Below are 21,600 nucleotides of genomic sequence, written 5' to 3'. Positions count from 1 at the left end.
GATTTCAAATGATTAAGGTGGTTTTTAAATTTAATAAAAAACCTTATTGAGAATTTTTGCAGATCTGGTATCTTTAACATTAAATGAAATGTTTCTACTTTTAAAACTTCTCTAAATAATAGTACTGGGGACTCTTATTTAATATCCATATGGGAAGTTTTGATTTTCTTTTATCTTAACTTTGAGTAGCTTTAATATAATACTCTTGACTCTTGAACAATGCAGGAGTTAGGGATGCTCACCCCCAGGCAGTTGGAAATTTGAGTATAACTTCTGACTCCCTTAAAATTCTACTAATAACTACTGTTGACCAGAAGCCCTCCTGATAACATAAATAGTCGATTGACACATATATTATATGCTATATATATTATATAGCATATTCTTACAATAAAGTAAGAGGTTAGAAAATGTTACAGAGGAAATCACAAGAAAGAGAAAATATATTTACTGTTCATTAAGTGGCCATGGATCATCATGAAGGTCTTCACCTTTGTCTTCAGATTTAGTAGACAAGAAGACAGGCTAGTCTTGCTGTCTCAGGGGTAGCAGAGGTGGAAGAAAATCTACATATAAATGGACCCTCACAGTTCAAACTGTGTTGTTCAAGGATGACCTGTATAACCTCTTGATAGTAATTTCAGTGTAAATTCATATTACTTATTTTGAGGTATTTGTTTCCTAATTTTTTAGACAGTGAAACCCTACCAGCACCCACAATCCTGATTAAAGAAGTTTTTTACTTTTTTCCTATTAAAAAACAAAAACAAGTTCAAGTTCCTCTTTTAGATTCTGCTTTTTTTTTTTTTTTACAAAGAAAGCATTGGAAAACATAAGGAATGATAGAGACTGAGAGAAGACACTTTAGCTCTCACCTATAATCCTCAGATTTGTTGTTCCCTCAGTTTTCATGAACATTGTTATAAAAGATAGACTGCAAAGCCACTGAGTGTTCTAAAATAGCTAGTCATTGATGGATGCTAAATTTAGATGATAACATTTTTGCTAAAAGTATGTTACGTCTGTTAATTTCTTTCCAATGTTTTGGACAGGTTGCAGATTATATTCCTCAACTGGCGAAATTCAGTCCTGATTTATGGGGTGTGTCTGTTTGTACAGTAGATGGGCAGAGGTAAGTTTATTTCAGTTCCATGAAACCAACTCTGAGTCTTAAGTTTTGCAACACCAGTGAGCATGACATAGTGAAGACCATCTTTTATAAGGAAAATTAGTCCTAACATGACTTAATTTCAAAAAGTTCAGTAAATTTAGATTTTACTGTAATTTTTAAAAATCACCTGAAAGCAGTAACCGTATACTAAGTTTTATGAGGCATTTCATTTATCTTATTCACACTTCTCGTCTTTTTTTTTTTTGAGTATTCTTCAAGTACCTGCAGTTACAAATTTGTTTAGGAAAAGCAGACTTGTTAAAACATGATAGATATTATTCTATAATAATTGACCACTAATAAAATTAGTCCCCATTTCTCACTTTAACACTGGTAACCTATACTGTCAACCGTCTTTGTTCCTCATGCTGCCAATGTGGTTAGCAGGAGTGCTGAGACAGTGTAACAGAATATGTCCCATTTTCCTTCAGTCATTTGCAAAGTGAAAAGTCAGGGCCTAACATATAGGATTTCTTGAAGTCCATGAAAGCGATATTTGGGAAATGCTTACATTGAAGGCACAGCCACTGACAAATGAGGAATTTGAAGAATTTTTTTTTTTTTTTTTTTTTTTTTGAGTTGGAGTCTCACTCTGTCGCCCAGACTGGTGTGCATTGGCCACTCCCGGCCACCGCAGCCTCGACCTGCTGGGCTCTGGCGATCCTTCTGCCTCAGCCTTACAAGTAGCCGGAATTACAGGCATGCACTACCACGCCCGGCTTATTTTTTGATTTATTGTAGAGATGAGGTCTCACTGCCCAGGCGGGTCTTGAACCCACGGGCTCAGGCAATCCACTCACCTCAGCCTCCCAAAGGCGCGGGATTACAGGCTGAGCCACCAAGCCCGGCTAATTTGCAGAATTATAAAAAAGAGAGTGATGTAAGATTGGAAAATGGTAAAGTTGTAAAATATTTTGTAAAGAATGACCCTTTTTATTTTGCTGGGAATCAAGCATCAAGATTATTATCATGTATTTGATTTTGTCATAAAAATTATGCCCAAGAGAAAAATCAGTATTCTTTTTTCACCACTTAAAGACTTAGCTCAGAAATGTATTTGTTTTGGTTTCTTATTAAAGTGATTATTTCTTTTTTTACTAAAGTATAACATAAAATTAGGTGTTCAACTTGTAATACAGCTCAAATAACTTGAATACAGCTCAAATAATTTATATCAGGAATGTAATTTTACCTAATTTTTAAAAACTTCAGGTCATTTAACCTAATTATTTTAGATTTTGCTCTATCAAGATAATGTCCCAGGTTCAAGCTTTATTCCTCTTTTTATGAAAAATTTGATCTTAGAAGTGCTTTTATCCAAGTGCTTTTTATATTTTATTTTATTTTAATGCCAATTATCCTCAAGTATTTACAATAAATAAAAAACATATGGTTTAGCCCATTCATTTTAAAGATAAGGAATCTGAGGCTCAGAGTTGACATGATTTTGGTAAAGGTGAAATGAGCACCAATGTCTCTTAACTTCCAATTCATGGTTTTCTCTAAGAGCACGTAACCTCATTTGGGTTTGTAAAAGGTACTGAGCACTCACTGTCACTTGAATTAAATGTTGGATGCTGTGAAGGGACACAAAAAAATGAGAAGACATGGTGATTTTATCCCATGGAGCAAATTCCAGGAGGGAGTGATATTCCTATGTTTGTACTTTGAGGAAATAGTTTATCAAATGATGGAAATATTCAAATTTGAAGAAAATTTTTATCATGTAAGGCTTGCACATCATTTTTCTTTTCTTAAACATTCTCTGTGCCTTTTAATTTTCTTATCTAGAGAATTCTGAAAGTTGGCTTTAGAGTGAGAACATACATGTTTTTAAATCCAAAGGTACTAAGGCAGGCTTTTTATCATTTTTAGAGTGATAGTCAAGTTGAAGTTATAGTCTATTTCAAAATCATGCATAAATGTGTTAGGAAAAATATGATGTGCTTTTGCTTGCTCTCTCTATCCATCCATCCATCCATCCATCCATCCATCCATCCATTCATCCATCCGTGTTTGTTTATATAATGCACTTAGAAGTGAGGTGGCCATGTGTTCCTGTTTGACCTGTTATGACTTTGTTCACCTCTGTCTGTAGTAGTTATTAATAGTGTCCAGTTTCACCATGAATGAGTTTCACTTTTAGTGAATGAATGCCTGTAATGTGTTGCAATCTTGTTCAGGGTACCTGGGCTACATCAGTAAATAAAACAAAGATCTCTGCTCTGTGAAGCTTACATTATAATTGGACTGGCCAGAACTTTTTCATTCCCAGATGTACTCTCTACTTCATGTACCCACAAGGCTTTCTTTTCCACTCTGTTTCTATCTACATGGTATTGATTACTGCCTACTGGAAATTAGTGCCAATTTTATCAGGTTTATAAAACTGGAAGCTTTTTCTTTTAATGGGGCTGGAATTGTGAGTGGTTATAGTTCATGAGACGAGGTATTTATAGATAGGATCTCAGAGAATAGTACTGAATCTAAACTGAGCTCTGTTTAACTTTAACCATATGTATATATAGCAACAGAACATAATGTTTTTTCCTATTGAATTTATGCATAATTTCTAACTCAGGCTATAACTTCATGGTTCAGCCATGGTTTAAGGCTATGTGTAAAAAAATGGTGATAATTTCTAATTCGGCTAGCTCACTGAATATGATTGGATACAGGAGAGCAGTGTGCTTTTCTCTTGCCCTTAGAGAAAAATTTCCGCATTCCTTTCTTATTGATTATCTAATTTAGAGCCATTATTCATTATTCTGTTAGCAGAGTACTTCTATGCTTTTGCCTTTTTTCTCACTATCTTAGCCTCTTATGATGAATGTGCAGCTGGCCCTTTGTGTCTGTGGGTTCCACTTCCGTGGATTCAACCAGAGATAGAAAACAGTGTTAAAAAAAGATGTATGATGTGTACAGACATTTTTTTGTCCTTGTTCCCTAAACAATACAGTATTATTTGCATAGCAGTTACATTGTGTCAGGTATTATAATTAATCTAGAGATAAAGTATTTGGAAGGATATGTGTAGGTTTATGCAAACACCAAGACACTTTATAGAAAGGACTTGAGCATCTGTGGATTTGGGTATCATGGGAGTTCTTAGAACCAGTCCTTCACAAATCCCAAGGGATGACTAATATATTTATTCTTTAATACTGAAGTAAACTTTTGTGATTGAATTATGGAGACATTTTTGTAAATTGGAATTAACTTATAAAAAGAGTAACTCTAATTCTGCAGTTATGTTTTTTCTCTAGTTGATGTTAATTATTTTTAAAATCTACTTTTAAATAGGCATTCTATCGGAGATACCAAAGTTCCCTTTTGTCTCCAGTCCTGTGTAAAACCTTTGAAATATGCCATTGCTGTTAATGACCTTGGAACTGAGTATGTGCATCGATATGTTGGGAAAGAGCCAAGTGGATTAAGATTCAACAAATTATTTTTAAATGAAGATGGTAAGGATTACATAAAAATTGGTTGGAAACAGAAATATCTCATTTTCCTATGTAAATCTAAGTAGTTACAACATTTTTTGGAAGAAAATTAAAAGTGTTTTTTCATTTGCAATCCATAGAGATAGTTTAATCAACTGCTTTTAAAAATGGTTATTTTAGGCTTCCCATATAACTGGGGAGTGGTTCAGGGAGAAGATGAGGGCCCGAGTAAGAATTTCTCTTTATGACCACCCGTAGAGAATTATCTTGTGGCAAAATCTCAAAATGTCTGGGCTGGAGGCAGCTGGGAGTACTGGATGTGGTTATTACTGTATGTTGGTAATTATCGCAGCTAAGTGATGGGTACATGGGTGTTTGTAGATTATTCTTTCTACTTTTGTATGTTGTATATAGTATTTTGAAAACTTCAATAGTAAAAAGTTTTTATGGTGGCCTTGTTGAGATAGTGAATGGGGATTTTTTTCATTGACAGTGTTAATGATATCCTACTAGTATGTAATTGATAGATGGCAAAATGTGTGAGTTGGTTATATGTGTATAGGATTTAAGAAAGAGAAGTTGAGCTAGTGTTCATGAGGAAGGCAAGACTGAATTGGTAGAAAGGACTGGATTGAATTTTGGTTGGTTGGGAAGAATGTGAGGGGCACTGCAGAATCAACCTGATAGAGAGAATGTTGCAGACACATGTGAAGGGAGATAATTAGGTTTCTTTAACTAGAATTTGTATATAGCACTATAAAGTTCTAGTATAATACCTAAAATAGAAATATCCAAATTAAACTGGATATACTTGTTGATACTTTTTAGTTCTTTAGTGTATATATTTGAAAACTTTGACTTAGCCTTAACTGTGAGCCAAATATTAGTGTGGTTCATATGCTCAATGATGTGAAAAGCCTCTAATATAATATGAAAGACCTCTGTGTGGTTTTGCCTTGGGGAGAAGAAATACTTGTTAAAATTGATTAGTTTTGTGCATTCCAGTTAAAAACATGTCCATAAATTTCAGATGTTCATTTTGTCAGTATACCAAGCTCTCATATATGTCATTGCTTCAAATGGTAGCTTTTATTAAATTAGTGTGTTATGTGGTACTTCTGCTGTTCTTAAATACCATTTAATTAAGAATTCTAAATGGAGCTCTTCAACCCTATCTTATTCATGGGAGAGCAGGGAAAAGTAGATTTCACAGTCATAGCCTTAGGCAAGTTTTATATTGCAGGTGGACTGGTGGTCATTATGTTGTATTTTCTGTGGTGGAATTCCAAATGTTCAAATGTCTGGCATTTGAGCCAAAGGCATAGTGTGAGCAGTTACATTTGAAAATATTGTAATCATGCCAAGAAATGATTTAGTGTTCTTTAAGATATCTTGAGTGTAGTATATGTAGCATTTGCTGAATACTTACCATTTAGAAAATATTTAATGCCTATATTATGTGGTACCATTTAGAAAACCTACATTATCAGCCTCCTAAGGCTGTAGAGTTTGAGCCTGATAATGTCAGAAAACTCTAGAATGACAGATATCTGAACATCTGTGCAAAATTTAAAGTGATTGAGCATAGCCCGATTTCTATATTCTGCTTTCTGTCTGCATGTGGCTTTTCTTTCAGGTGGATAATATTTGGAAAATTGTGTTTCTTGGCTCCCTCTTGCCATGTAGTATTCTTCTGGGACAGCAAATGCTTTCATTTTGTGTGGCCTCAAAAATAGCAAACTTCTCTTAGCATAATTTGGAATAGGCAAATCTTGATTGCAATAATCACATGTAGCACTGAGTTTTTCTTTTCTTTTTGGATTAGAAAATATAGTTTATTTATAAAGTAAATTAGAAAGAAAGAGGAGATTTACTTCCCCAGTGTAGGGGAGGAGGCCAAAGCTAAGAAGCATGGCTACAACCATAGCTCAAAGAGCACATGACCACATCAGAGTGTAGTAAGGCCAGCACCAAGATTTTATTTTAACGTTTAGAACTAGGCATTATCATGAGTAAACCAAAATGTGCATTTTTAAAATTTTATTTTTAATTGACAAATAATTGTATATATTTATGGTGACAACATGATGTTTTGAAATAGATATATGCATTGTGGAATGACTGGCTAAATCAGACTAATTAACTTATATATTGCCTCACGTTTTTCATTTATTTGTAGTGAGAAGACTTAAATCAACTTTCTTAGCAATTTTAAAGTATATGATACTGTTATTAACTATAGTTATCATGTTGTAAAATAAATCTCTTAACTTACTCTTCTATTTAACTGAAACTTTGTGTCCTTTGACCAATCCTTCCTCCCCTCCCCCACCTCTGGAACCTCCCGAGGAAGCTTGTAAATAGATGTTTTCACAGACCCCAAGAGTTTATGTTTGGCATTGTGCCATGCATTGAATGAGAGTAGAAATTATTCTTCCTATTTAATTGAAATTTGTGCCCTTTGAACCAACCTCCCTTCCCCTCCCCCACCTCTGGTACTCACCCTAGGTAGATAAATTAGGAAGCTTGTTTGTAAATAGAGTTTTCGCAGACTCCAAGAGTTTTATGTTTGGCATTTGTGCCATACAGTGAATGAGAATATAATCAGTTGAGATTTGAAACTCTATTTATTATAAGAATTAATAGAGGAGGTAGGATTTTGGATGAATTTAAAATTTTAAGTAACATTAGTTTACTTTAACTTTTTAACTTTAAAAGTAACTTTTAAAATTATATAAGAAATACATTCTTATTTTCAGGAAAAATAGAAAGCATAGTGAATACAGTTTAAAATCCCCTATAATGTTATTATTCTGTGTAAATCACTTGATTTTGTTCTGTGTATGTCTGTGTTTATTCATAAAAACAAAAATGAAACACTTTAAGAAAGCAAAATTGGGTTTATAATAGCTGTACTTTTTCCAAGGTTGTTATTATTATTATTTTTTTTTATTATTTTTATTTTTTTGAGTTAGAGTCTCATTCTGTTACCCAGACTGGAGTGCAGTGGCCGCTCCCTGCCACCGCAGCCTCGACCTGCTGGGCTCTGGTGATCCTTCCGCCTTAGCCTTCCGGATAGCCGGAATTACAGGCGCGCGCTACCACGCCTGGCTGATTTTTTTATTTATTGTAGAGATGAAGTCTCGCTGCCCAGGCGGGTCTCGAACCCTCAAGCTCAGGCAATCCACTCATCTCAGCCTCCCAAAGGCACGGGACTACAGGCTGAGCCACCGAGCCCTGGCTCCAAGGTTATTTTTAATAGAGTAGTATTAGTCAAGTGAGTAAGTATTTGAAATAATACTACTGTTTTTATATTTTACAGATAAACCACATAATCCTATGGTAAATGCTGGAGCAATTGTTGTGACTTCATTAATAAAGGTAAAATGTTGACATTTCCTTTTAACTTAGTAAACTTTTATTAATAACTAAAGGAGGCATAAAGATGAATCTTATTATTTGTAGGACTATGAAGAGTTTTCTCTTGGTGTTAAAAAAAATTAATCTTATGGTTATTGGGTTAGGATTTTTATTTCATATAAATGATATGTTATTTCAAGACCAAAATTAAAAACAGATGACTCATTGTAAATTCTAGCAGTTAGTTACTCTTAACTTGAAGGTTGATCTGGCGAATATTTTAAAAGAAGTCTTTTAAATGGAACAATAGGCACAGAGGTTTTACTTTTAAAGTTTTGATATTTTCCTTTCTCTTCCTTTTGGCTCTTCTAGAACGAACAGATATAAACGGAATTAAAAGCATTTTACTATATAATGTTTATTACTAGCATATATAGGAACCAATTCTAGAACTTTGTGTTGAGACAAAGTACATTTGCCCTTGAATATCCTCAAGTCTTTGGTACTCTCATGAGCTGGAATCACAGTTTTTCTTTGAACTTGTTTTATTTATTTTAACTTAATTCATGCCATAGTTAAGATAAATAAGGCTTATTCCAATTATTAAGTTATATTTTCTTATGCTTTGAAGTTTGTGTTGTATTTTTTTTAAGTGTTTGGTTTTCCTTAATAATTGGAAGCTCTATGTTGTTTTGAAATAAGTATTTGAAAATGGTTCTATTGCGTGATTTTTATTTCCCACAATTTTAGATTTTTCATATTTTTCATTTAGATTTTTAATTTCTATTTATAATTTTTTATATTCAAATAAATTTCATTTGTGTTTGGAACATTTGTATACTTTCTTCAGTAAATCTGTGCCTGTCTATTCCAAATTAGAATAAAGCATAATCGTATGGCTTTGTAGATATATTCCTGCAGATGGAGTACCCTGGTTACTAACACAAAGGATGCTTGAGTATAAATACGTTTTTGGTCCAGTTCACAAAAATTCATCTAATTTGTATACTGAAATCCTTTCATAACTTTCATAAGTTTCATGTCTTCTTGAGAAAAAGCTGTTAAAATAGAAGACTGCTATCTTAAGTATAAATAAGTTTAGTTGTTATTTTGAGGCAAATTCTTTGTAAATATTGGCCCACTTAATTCTTCCAGTTTTAACGAAGTAGATTTCACAGCTAAGTATTTTTTTTAATGTACCTAATTTTAATAGGCTATGGAAATGTTCATTTTCCCCATTATAACATCTAGTTATTCATTGTTATTTTATATAAGAAAAAGTTGTCAGTTTGAGGTGAAAGAAACTTGATTAAAGAAAATGGTTATGTGCTTACATGTGGGCACAGTCCTGCCTTTAGACAGCCTACACTGTAGTGTGGAATATGCACAAGTAAATGGGCCATTGTAATGAAATTCAGTAAATGCTGCAGTGAGAGAAAAGCCTCAATAATTTCTCAGATTTGAACAAATAACTTAATTAGAAGTAAAGAAATGTATTATAGTATAACATATGTGTTAATGTTTGATGAGAAAAACACTAAAATGGTTCTGAACCTTTTTGGATCTTCCCAGAAAAATATTCACGTACCATTATTTTACATAAACCTGAGTGTTTATGGACAATGAACTGATCCACGGATCCCAGCTCAAGAACTCTTAAAATGGAGAAAGATTAACATGGTACACTAGTCAGTCTCAACAAAGGGCATATGTAAATGATTAATGAAGACTCCCTTAACTGCATGCAGTTAAAAATCTTTTAATGATTCATGAGTTTAACAAATGCCACTGAAATGCCGCATGTGGGAATTGCATGTCTGGTCATATCACACCATCATTCATTAGTTTCACTTCCCATGTTCAGTCATGAGCTATATATAAACTATGGACTATACATTGAGCCATATTAGAATAAGCAATTAGAAACAGTGAAACACACTCAGCATAAGTGTGGTTCAGGTGTTCAACAGTGCAAACATTTAACTGAGTCATCTTGTACTTATAAGTTTGATCAAAACTGATAAAAAAATTTAAATTTACTGGCAAAGGTGGAAATGAGGCTTTGGGAGTATGGTTTATGTTTAAGGTCACTTTCTTTAGAGTTTTTTTTTGTTTGTAGAATGTTTCACAAATGCTGTATTTTAAAAATGAAATTCATACAAATCTTATAGGGGAAGGCTGATATAACCCTGTGTAAAACAGACTGCCCCAGATTGTAATACTTTTCTTCATAGAAACATCTGTATGTGATCTCTGCAAATTGTATGATCACATAATATTTATGAATTGGTAATGGTTTGAAACTGAGGCAATAAACCATAGCCAAAAGGGCTTTAAGAATCATCAAACTCAGCCCTCTTGCTTTATATGATGAAGAGACAGGCTGGATAGGTTGGAACAGGAGTAGAATCAGGCTTGAGCTAAATCTGCTAATATTCTGTTTGATGTGTATTGCAACTCAGCTCTGCCCATATTTAATGTAGGTGTTTACTGTTTCTCTTGATGACATCTTTGACTTTAACTAGCATAGTTATATTGCCCAAAATAAAGAAATTTTATTTTATTAATTTGAACTTGTACAAAGGATATTGATTCATTGACTTAAAAGTCACATCTGTTTTTTAGCAGTTGTATGTAAAAATTCTTTGGACATTAGTCAGTGCCTGTCTGTAAGGAACAGAATCCTTTCCCAAGGTGCTTGCATTTGAGTACCCAAAGCAAGGATACTGACCATGACTATAGAGGTGAATTCCGTTTCTTAGCTCTTTTTGTTGATAACCTTAAGGCTGTGGTTTTCTTTCAAAATTCAGGAATTTATCATGGTGCCATTCAAACAGTTCTTCTCATGCTACTCCCTACACCCGAAAATTAAGTAGAGTCTTTAGTAAGACTCTTTATTTCATAATTTTGTAGTATTGATATTTTTTCCTTGTAGGATTGATGGTGATCCTCAGGAAATGGGGGAAGAGGCAGAGCAAATGTTCAAAAGGATTAGCAGATTGTGGAAAAAGGAGGATTTGGACAGAAGGAACCTGTTGCATAAATTCTTAACTACTAAGCTTATAGAAAAACTCCAATATTTAAAATTTTAAACAAAGCTATATAGGTAAATACTTTTTTAAAGACAAATATCATTTTATACTTAAAATGCACATAATTAAAAACATAAGGGTGCTTTACTTCCTCTCTTTCTTTGGTAGCTAATAACTTTTTTGTGTTGTAGTCTGTTATATTTGATGATGATAATGTATGATTGCTTGATATAAAGGAAAGAATAAAAATACATTTGAAAAGAATAGTTATTTTTATATGAAATAGCAGTGTCCTTATGTAATTTTTTTTCTTTTCAGTGGTACAGTTTTCTCCTGGTTTTGGTTTAAAAGTTAAGGTCTGGCGATAACTTGAGGGTTATGGTGGGAATATGAGGGGAACATACTGCAAAATAATTGCCAACTTAGGCTTTTTCATTGTAGACATAGGGAGTAAGTTACATGGTCTTCTGTGTTTATGTATCCTTATTCTAGTGGTAGTTTCCAGCTTTTGTTATTGAAGAAACTCAATTTTTTAAAAATTAGAAGTACTTTTTAATTTAAAATTTAGAGTTTTCACTTTGTCTCTCTTTAAACAATTTAATCATGCTCCATGAAAATCAAGACAAGTTTAGCTAATATATTTGTAATGTTCAGTTTGGTCATGTTAGCAATGACCTGTTAGACTTGCTTATAAGCTACATTTTTAAGATGGTTTGTGACTGGGGAATAATGAATGCCTTGGACTTGGTAACATTGAGAAGACAAGATTATATTGGTTATTTACTTCATGTTTCTATCAGCTTATGCATTTGATTTTTTAAAAAATGAAAGGTGATCATTTATTGTTGGCCGAAAACTATTCTGCCACTTTACTTTTAGGGTTAACTTATGGAAATACTAGATCTAAAATTTTTTTATCTGTAATATCTATTTTTAATTTTCCAACTGTTGTTTAGCTTTAAAGATTAAAAATATTTTATAAAATCCTTTTCACTTTCCTCTTTTTGCCTCTTTCCTCTGTGATCTCTAAATTTTAATTGCCTCACACCCCTATATTTTCTGAAGGAAATCAAGTGAGTTACTTAACAAAATAACTCTGAATAATGCATTGACTATAAATGAGCCATTTTTATATTAAATTTATTGGCAGGTGTCCTTATTAACAGTGATATTTACATGAATCAATTATGAATATATTGTGAAAACAGTATAAAATGCTACTATATAGTTATATTAATTTTTCCAATGTTAAAAACCCAGTGTCTCATTTTCATATTTTCATCCATAACATCTTCAAAGGAATTAAAACACACATAAAAGAAACAGAATCTATGACTTGATAGGCATATCTGTAGAAAAATAAATTTGTATAATTTCTAGTGTCAGGATCTGATTATCCTTTTCAAACAACCTACACGGTTTGTTATTAAAAGTCATTTGGTAAGCCGGGCTCAATGACTTAGCCTGTAATCCCACGCCTTTGGGAGGCTGAGTTGAGTGGATTGCCTGAGCCCGCGGGTTCGAGACCCGCCTGGGCAGCGAGACCTCATCTCTACAATAAATCAAAAAATTAGCCGGGCGTGGTAGCGCACGCCTGTAGTTCCAGCTGAGGCGGAAGGCTGAGGCAGAAGGATCGCCGGAGCCCAGCAGGCGAGGCTGCGGTGGCCAGGAGCGGCCACTGCACTCCAGTCTGGGTGACAGAGTGAGACTCCAACTCAAAAAAAAAAAAAAAACGTCATTTGGTGAATGGATTTGAAATTTAGGTAAATATATCTTTTCCAACTTAGTTTCTTTAAAAAAATGTTTCTACTGTACTGTAACTTGCAAAATTAAAATAGCACAACATTTAATGCTAGTACAATGATCTTCACACTGGGATAAACATGAGTTCTTCTAAAGGGATAAAGGGGCATTGATAGTTTTAAGACAGCATCTTCCAGATCTGTTTCTGTATGTGCCTTTTAAAAAGTTAATCTTCCTTTGGTCCAAGTGTCCTCCCATTTTCTAAAAGAAAGGAAACTGTTTCATGTGTTTCATTTTATTATGATGTGCTACTTCAGATTGTACAAATCTCTTGGGCCAAGAAAAGAGAACATTTTGAAATGTTGGAGTCAGTGTTACTAGGATGTGAGTCACTGGCAGTAAATCCTGTTGTATACCAGGTTGTTTACAGTCCTTTGGATTTCAGCAAAACTGAAGGAAGATCTGAACAAGTTGTGAGTTAATAAGAGCATTAGCCAAAATGTTGAGGAGAGATAATTGTGACTTCTGGCATGTAATGTTGTAGAGGCACATATAGAACTGATGATGTTGCTGTAACAAAACTTTTTATATCTCAATCTACTTGTCTCTTATAAGCAAAGTTTCCCAACTCATGTGTCTGTAAAAATTAAAAATTGGAAGAGAATTAATTCTCAACAATAGAAAATGTCTACTAATACATGAACTGAAAGTCAAGTACTGTTTGAATAGGGAAAGGAAATTATTAGCAGATACCTTTCCTTTAACTTTTTTAATGAAAAATTCAAACACATATAAAGTAAACAGAATAGTATAACTAGCTTTCATGTACTCATTCCCAGCCTCAATTTTTGTAACATCTATTCATCCACTCCCTCACCCCTGCTCCATGATGTTGATGATAATGGTTCTTTGTAGCTTTTGGTTTTGCCCTTTTGGATGGGGGGCTTAAATTATTTTGTATTGAAGGCTGAGGCGGAAGGATCGCTGGAGCCCAGCAGGTCGAGGCTGCGGTGGCCGAGAGCGGCCACAGCACTCCAGTCTGGGTGACAGAGTGAGACTCAACTCAAAAAAAAACCAAAAAAATTATTTTGTATATGTATGTATGTGCTTTTCTTAAGAACTTTGCAGATAACCTTTTTCAAAATTAAAATAACATGATATCTTAATAATCATTAGCTCCCATAAGTCCCTGGGGTACATTAAATTTTTCCAAGAGAGAGAGGGCGGGTATATTTTATTGATTTAAGTTAAATGTTATTTTCAGGGTAGATAATAAGAACAAACAAAAATAATCAAGTGTCTTTACATTTAAATAGGGAAGTTTTGGGGAGAAACATTCTTTATTCAACACAATCATTCAATACAGGCATACCTTGGTGATATTTCAGGTTTGGTTCCCAGACCACCACAGTAAAATAAATACTGCAGTAAAGCAAGTCACAAGAGTTTTTTGTAAACCATTGCATATAAGTTAGGTTTATACTACTCTTTATTTATTCAATAGCATTATGTGTAAAAAACAATGAACATCTTAACTTAAAATATAGCTAATATGTCATACTCTTCCTGTAGCGCCTCATCTCTCTCAGCCTTCACAGAATTAAAGAGGTAGGGTTTTGCTGTGGTTTAGGATTTGACTTAAGGGAATGTTGTAGCTGATTTGATCTTCTATCCAGACCACTCAGACTTTCTCCGTATTAGCAATAAGGCTGTTTCACTTTCTCATCATTTGTGTGTTCACTGGAGTAGCACTTTTTATTTTCTTCAGGAGCTCTTCCTTTGCATTCACAGCTTGGCTGTCTGTTCGGCCCTAGAGACTCAGACGTCAGCCTCTTTTGGCTTTCAACATGCCTTTCTTACTGAGCTTAATAATCATTTCTGACTTTTGATTTAAGTGAGAAATATGCTATTCTTCCTTTGATTTGAACACTTAGAGGCCATTGTGGGGTTACTAATTGGCCTAATTTCAAAATTGGTCTCAGGAAGAAGGGAGGCCCCAGGAGAGAGGGAGCAAGACAGGGGAACAGCCTGTTGGTGAAGCAGCCAGAACAAACATGACAGTTTTTTATTAAGTTCACTGTCTTATATGAGCATTGGCTTGGGACATCCTAAAACAATTATAATAGTCACATCAAAGATCACAGGTCCCCATAAAAGATAAAATAATAATGAAAAGTTTGAAATATTGAGAGAATTACCAAAATGTGACTTGGAGACACAAAATAAGTACATGCTGTTGGAAAAATAGTGCCAATAGACTTGTTCAACACAAGGTTGCCACAATCTTCACTTTGTAAAAAAATAAAAATAAATAAGCAAAACTATGAAACACAATAAAATGAAGCTCCGTAAAACAAGGTATGCCTATATATTGTTTTGCTCTGTTTACATAATCTGCCTAGAGCATTTTGAGTTCATTTACTAGTAATGTCCTGTGTAATGATAGACATGAGTCAATATCAGTTATTTTTTAAAAAACAACATAAAAGCAAAACTCAGTTGTGCTTTAGTTTAGTAAGCTACAAAATAGGACAATTTTGTGAGCGTAATCTAGAGTTGAAACTATATGTATAGTTTAGGTCAGAGAATGAAAGTTCAGTGTAACTTAACTTCATTTTACATTAATTGTTTAACCAGTAATTATCCATGTGACATCCCAATGCAAATGCTGACATCCATTTCCAAAAGAGTTGGGTTTTTTGTGCTTTTTCTAAGGTTAAAAGGTTTTTGTGGCTTAAATGTTGTTACATATTTTACAGCATTAGGATCTATGGAATATTTTGACAACTGCAACAGTTCAATGAAGTTGGTAATTTCTGCTTTTAATTATTTTTCATTGAACAGCTTTGGAGTTACATTTCTGCATTTTGATTTCTGGTGTATAGTGAAGAAAGAAAACTTAAAATGTGTTCAAGGATACTTTAGAGAAAAATACAAACATAATGATTACAATACGGCTGAAACTAAATTATCTTTATCTTGTTTACGTTTTGTTAACATCTAATTTTGATGAAATAGATGGTGTTCCTTCCAGCTACTGACTGTGTATGTGTGATTGCACATCTTTCATAAATAAGTTCATTTGTCGTTTTTCACATATTATGAAAATGCCCTAATCCTTTTATAAAGGCTTTATTCAATTAAATGATATAGGTTTTCCCCCATAATAATATTTGAAAGTATGATGTTTTGAATTTTTTGGAGGGTACAGTAAAAAAAATATGTTTTTAAAACTTTAGTTGTCAAATTATTTTATCTTAAACCTGTTTAGAAATTAGAGATGTATTGTTTCTTTTGGGTGCATATCACCAATTAATACGTTTGATTTCAGATCTACAACTTACTGCTTTGTAAACTTCGCCGAGGTAAAATGAAACCATTTGGCTACTTGAACTGATCTACGTTACATAGGTTTTTCCTATTGACATTTCAGTAGATAACATGTCAGAAATAGAATGATGAAACAATACATCTTTCATACTCTGACTTGGCATAATGCTACGTACAGTTGAAGCTAATTTTTAAAAAAACTATGACATACTATTTTTTTAGTTCAAGTATTGTTATAACTAGTGTAGAGCTTTCTGTACACTAGTAAACATATCCAGAATGTTTGCATATACTGGAATTATAAAGGACTAGTTTGTTTTGCAACATAACTGATTTTTCTAACTGTAATACTGGTTTAAGAATTAAAAATATATAAGTAGATTGTTCTTAATTAAAATAATGAATAATGATTTACGTATATTTATTCTTTTCTAAAGGTGAAACTTTAAGTTTCTAGAAATATGAAATTGAATAACATACATTTTAGCAGTTTATGTGCTGTCATGAGAGATAAGGAATTCATGGTAACTTGTATTTAAAATTCTGTAACTTTGGGTTGGGTAAAGATATACTTAAAATAAAGCATTCCCTTTGTAATTCTGATGCATTCTCAACATTTGGGTGTTAAAGAACATACAAAAAAGTTTATGTAAATATTAAATTACTTTAGAAGTATTTCTTATATTTATAAGTACTAATGCAGTGTATTAATTATAATGGTAGCTGTTTGTAATTTTGATACTGTGTTAGCTTAAAACTTAACTTGGTGGTTCCTATATTAACATCATTATGTCTCTTATTTCTTTGCAGCAAGGAGTAAATAATGCTGAAAAGTTTGACTATGTAAGTGCAACATAGAATTACGCTTTTATGCCACATTCTTTATATATTTGTTTTTTGGTTACTAATTACCTCCTAATTTTTGTTTATAGGTGATGCAGTTTTTAAATAAGATGGCTGGTAATGAATATGTTGGATTCAGTAATGCAACGTGAGTCTGATTTGTGACTTAGGTTTTTATACTTGTTCAGGCCTTTCTAAATTAATTTTTAAAAAATCTGAATTGAATAATTGTATTGCAAGTACTGTTTGTTACTATACACACACATACATGCACATACTAAATTTAGAATTAATCTGCTCTCCCTTGTTGACCCTAGGACTTACTTCAGTGCATAGTTACTTACAGTTTGGTCATTATGGGGAGATGAGTGATTTCTCAGTTGCATGACAGAAACACTTAAAAATGCTTTAAGTAGTTTTGATAAATTTCTTACAAGTAGTTACACAGTCAAAAGAGACTCCAAGTTTACCTCAAATTACTGGCACTTACTTAGTTTTCTTTTTGCTTAAAATAACTGTCTTATCTCTTAATCTCTCTGTACCTGGCTAACTTAATTTTTACTCCAATTTTTTATTTTGAAATTTGCAAGTCTACAGAAAAGTTGAAAGAATAAGCAATGACTATCTGGAATCTTTCACTCATATTCTCTAATATTTTGTCTTATTTGTTTTTCCCTTTGTCTTTCTTTTTAGGTAGATAAATAAAAATATATGTGTAATTTTAAAAAGTAAAAAAATTGTGTAAATGTCTAAATATGCCCATATGTAATAAATATATACATAGGTAGATTTTTTTCCTGTACCACTTAAATTTAAATTGTAGACATTATGATAATAATATTAATGTATGTCTATCCTAAGAGTGTGGGCATTCTACATAACCACAATATCATTAACACATGTAAGAACGTTGACATTAATTTTAAAATATTAAATGAATAATCAATATATAAATGCTCCCTAAATGTCTTCGAAACTTTTATTACTTTTTAAGTTCAGGAACTATTGAACAACATTTCATTTGTTGTTACATGTGTTTTATCTCTTTCTTTAGAACATCTCTGTTCTAGATCCTTGCTTTTAACATTTTTATTAAATGACTTTTGTTTTTTAGGAGTGCAGGCTACTTATTTCATAGAGCAACATTTCACTAACTCTTTCTTTGTAGGACCAGATAGTTAATATCTTAAGCTTGTGTACCATGTGGTCTTTGTTGTAACTACTCACTTCTGCAGTTTTTAGTAGGAAAGTAGCCTTAGGTCATATGAGACTATGTTTTAAAAAAAAACAAAACCCACTTTATTTATTAAAACAGGCAGCAGACCAGGTCTGGCCTATGGCTGTAGTGGATATCCCCCCTTTTGCATTTGTCTGCTTCTGTATAATTAGAAAAATAATGTTAAACAGTTTTGGCCTATATACTAACTATGGTTTTATTCTTATTTTGCACTTACTGCTTCACATTACAGGGGTAAACATTTTCGGATTGCCTGCCTTAACATTAATTTACCATTTGAAATATCTTTTCCAGGAAGTTTTTCATGAATCTCATCTTGTCTTTTTAATGTCCTCTTTTATTACCATCTTTTATTGAACTTATTCCATGTCTTTCATTGCCTATAACCACTGTTAGACTTTGACCTCCTTAAGACTTGGTTAGAGTGTTGCATCTTCCAGCTCCTTTCTACATCTCTGTTATCTGGCAGATAATAGGCACTTGAGATAATGTTTGAGGAACTGGACTGTGTGCTAGGCACTGTGATAATTGCTGAGTAGGTAGCCCTTTATCTGTGTTGTGTTGACTTTTTTTTTTTTCTTAATAGGGCAAATTGACAAGAATTTTCCTATATCCAATATTATTTTTCTGACCATAGAAATGTTCAAATGGGCCAGGCTTGTTGGCTCAGCCTGTAATCCCAGCACTTGGGGAGGCTGAGGTGAGTGAATTGCCTGAGCCTGCAGGTTCAAGACCAGCCCAGGCAACTTGGTGAGACCTCGTCTCTACAATAAATAAAAAATTTGCTGGGTGAGGTAGCATGCACCTATAGTTCCAGCTACTTGAAAGGCTGAGGTTGAGGTGGAGGGATTGCCGGATCACCCCAGTCGGTCGACAGTGGGGTGGCTGTGGGTGTGCCACTGCACTCCAACCTGGGCGACAGAGTGAGACTTCAACTCAAAAAAAAAAAAAAAAAAAAGAAAAGAAATGTTCAAATATATAGTTAAAAGGGGCTGTCTGCCTCAGTAATACAAAGAATGTCACCCCCTATACTACCAGTAGCCTTTTAGTTTTGTAGGTTAATTCTCAAATGAACCACAAATTAAATCTGCCCAAATTAAAACTTAAAACTCTTTCTTCCCAAAATGTTCCTTGCTGTATAGACCATTGAGTTGGTTAATAATTTCATGCTCTCAGTAGGCTGTGTTAGAAATCTAGGCTTTGAACCATTCTTTGCCCTGTCTGTCCCTTTCCCATCAGGTTGGAACATTTATCCACCTGCTGGCACATTTGGTTATACCCCTCCTTCCATTCCTGTCGCCCTGCCTAAATCCAGGCTTTCTTGGCTCTCATGCGGTTCTCTCCTAATAAATATATCACTCGTCTCTTCTTTTTTTCCCTTTGTCAAACTGATGTCAGAGCTGTCCTTCTAAAATGTAACTGGTTTGAAAGCCTTGAGGCTTTTGTTTGATGGACAGTTAGGCACCATTACATTCTTAAACATTTATTGGTCTTAATCATTTAGTCCCAGTCTCCTTTGTTTGTTGTTTCTCCATGCTTCTCCATGCACCCTGTTTCTCAGATATAGCAGAATATTTGCTAATCTTCAACGGGAGTCCTGTTTGGATACTTTTATAACTGTGCACGCTGCATCGGTCTAGGCATCCCCTGAAATCTATTAATCCAGTGAGTCCTGCAAGATTCTTTTTTTTTTGGTCACTCTCAGTGACATTTCTATGATTCCCTCAAGTGGAATAATTATTGTATTTCTGGGAAGCCAGAGGATTCTGCAGTTTCTCAGTGCTTTTTAATAGCAATATTTGGGAGTTTTAAAATAAGTATTTTTGTTCACAAAAATAGAAAGACTGAAAGAGTGATGACTTAACTCAAGGCCACATAACTAGCCTGCTGACAGAATTGAGATGGAGACTCAGCAGTCCTGCATCTTAGTTCAATGTTCCTTACATTGTACTTTGCTGCACATGAAATTAAGGGACAATCCCCTTTTGCAGAAAGTAAAATAGAGCAAATTTTTTTTTCTTCCAGGTTTCAGTCTGAAAGAGAAAGCGGAGATCGAAATTTTGCAATAGGATATTACTTAAAAGAAAAGAAGGTTTTTAAATTTATTTCTATTTCAAATTACTCTTTTGTTTAATAAAATACGAGGGGGACCCCAAAAAACCCGGAATTTTTTTGTTGGAGAGTAGGACCCTTGTAATATAGGCTTTACCTACTAGGTTTTAGGAAACTAACGGCATCGGTGTGCCATCTAGCATTGTTGTGAGAGGCTGTGTTCTGTTTCAGTGAACTTTTTTTGGAGATTCTTTCAACACATTGACCCATTTTGTGATGGGTGATCTATGAGTGCACCTGCCCACACCATACTGAATGTTCAGCAGTTTTTGACCAAAAATGGCATGACCCCTCTGTCCCACCCAGTCTTACCCCAAGTGATGTTTTTTATGTTTCCCTGGATTAAAAAAAAGTCCTCAGGGAAACATTTTGCAGATGTGGAAGAGGTCAAACAAACAAACAACAAAAACAGAAGCAATGAAAGGCATCAAAATTGATGAGGTCAAAACTATTTTGAGCAGTGGAGAAAGCATCTCAGTAGGTGTGTTGCCTCAAACAGAGAGTATTTTGATGGTGACTAAAACATGTAAGAATACATACACAATTTTTTTATAAATAAATTCTAGGTTGTTTTTGGTCCCCCTCGTATATGAAGGTGTATGCTAAGGATTCAACAGTAGTCTTGAAGTCACTGCTTGTTACTATTCAAGGTACAGAAGTTTCCACAAAGTACTCTTGAGTAATTATTATCAAGTTTTTAATGTTATTACATATTTGTATCTGGTACTATTGAAATGTTTGAAAGTTTTGTTAATGCGAATTTTACTTGATACTTAATCCATTTTTTTTTTTTAAAGCATAATACCTATTAGTTGTTGTTTTTTTTTTAAAGTATAATACCTATTAGTGTTGACTGAAAGTTGCTGGTCCACTTGATTGACCCCATTAATCATCGACAGTCAAAACTGGTATCTAGAAATTTGCATGATGTGATGTTATTTTGCTTTATTATTCTTTGTTATTTTGTTTATTTTTTTTATAGATTACATGCTGTTTTGTTCTCTTAAAATGAAACATTTGTGTACATTTTAAATTTAATCCACACGCATTTCTTTACTTATGTGTGTACTTTTTCCCCTCCATGCTTATATTTTAAATTGCCTTTTTCTTTTTTCAGTGTTTTCCAGAAGGCACAGACATGGTTGGTATATTAGACTTCTATTTTCAGGTAATGTAATTGTATAAACTGTGTATATAAATGGATGTATCACATTTTGCAAAATAGAGGTATCGTTGAAGTCTTGGTTGTAGGACACAAGAAAATACATTTTCCATTGATTTCAAAAATTGTTTTTATGAAAGGCAGTCTCATGTTTTTGTCTCCTA

General features: G+C 33.5%; 1 protein-coding gene across 1 annotated transcript in view; it reads left to right on the top strand.

The window, feature by feature from the left end:
• GLS (glutaminase) overlaps positions 1–21,600 on the top strand; it is a 66,393-nt gene that overhangs the window by 6,373 nt on the left and 38,420 nt on the right. The window contains exons 4-10 of the mRNA XM_008054283.1: positions 1,053–1,132; positions 4,475–4,638; positions 7,940–7,998; positions 16,893–16,925; positions 17,015–17,073; positions 20,188–20,254; positions 21,392–21,442. Coding sequence (XP_008052474.1) covers positions 1,053–1,132; positions 4,475–4,638; positions 7,940–7,998; positions 16,893–16,925; positions 17,015–17,073; positions 20,188–20,254; positions 21,392–21,442 — 513 coding nt within the window. The remainder of the gene's footprint in view (positions 1–1,052; positions 1,133–4,474; positions 4,639–7,939; positions 7,999–16,892; positions 16,926–17,014; positions 17,074–20,187; positions 20,255–21,391; positions 21,443–21,600) is intronic.

Source organism: Carlito syrichta, unplaced genomic scaffold (genome assembly GCF_000164805.1).
Source record: "Carlito syrichta isolate Samal-C Ts95f unplaced genomic scaffold, Tarsius_syrichta-2.0.1 Scaffold289386, whole genome shotgun sequence".
Taxonomy (NCBI): domain Eukaryota; kingdom Metazoa; phylum Chordata; class Mammalia; order Primates; family Tarsiidae; genus Carlito; species Carlito syrichta.
The sequence above is the reverse complement of the archived record's forward strand: the minus strand, read 5'-3'. Positions and strand labels throughout refer to the sequence as shown.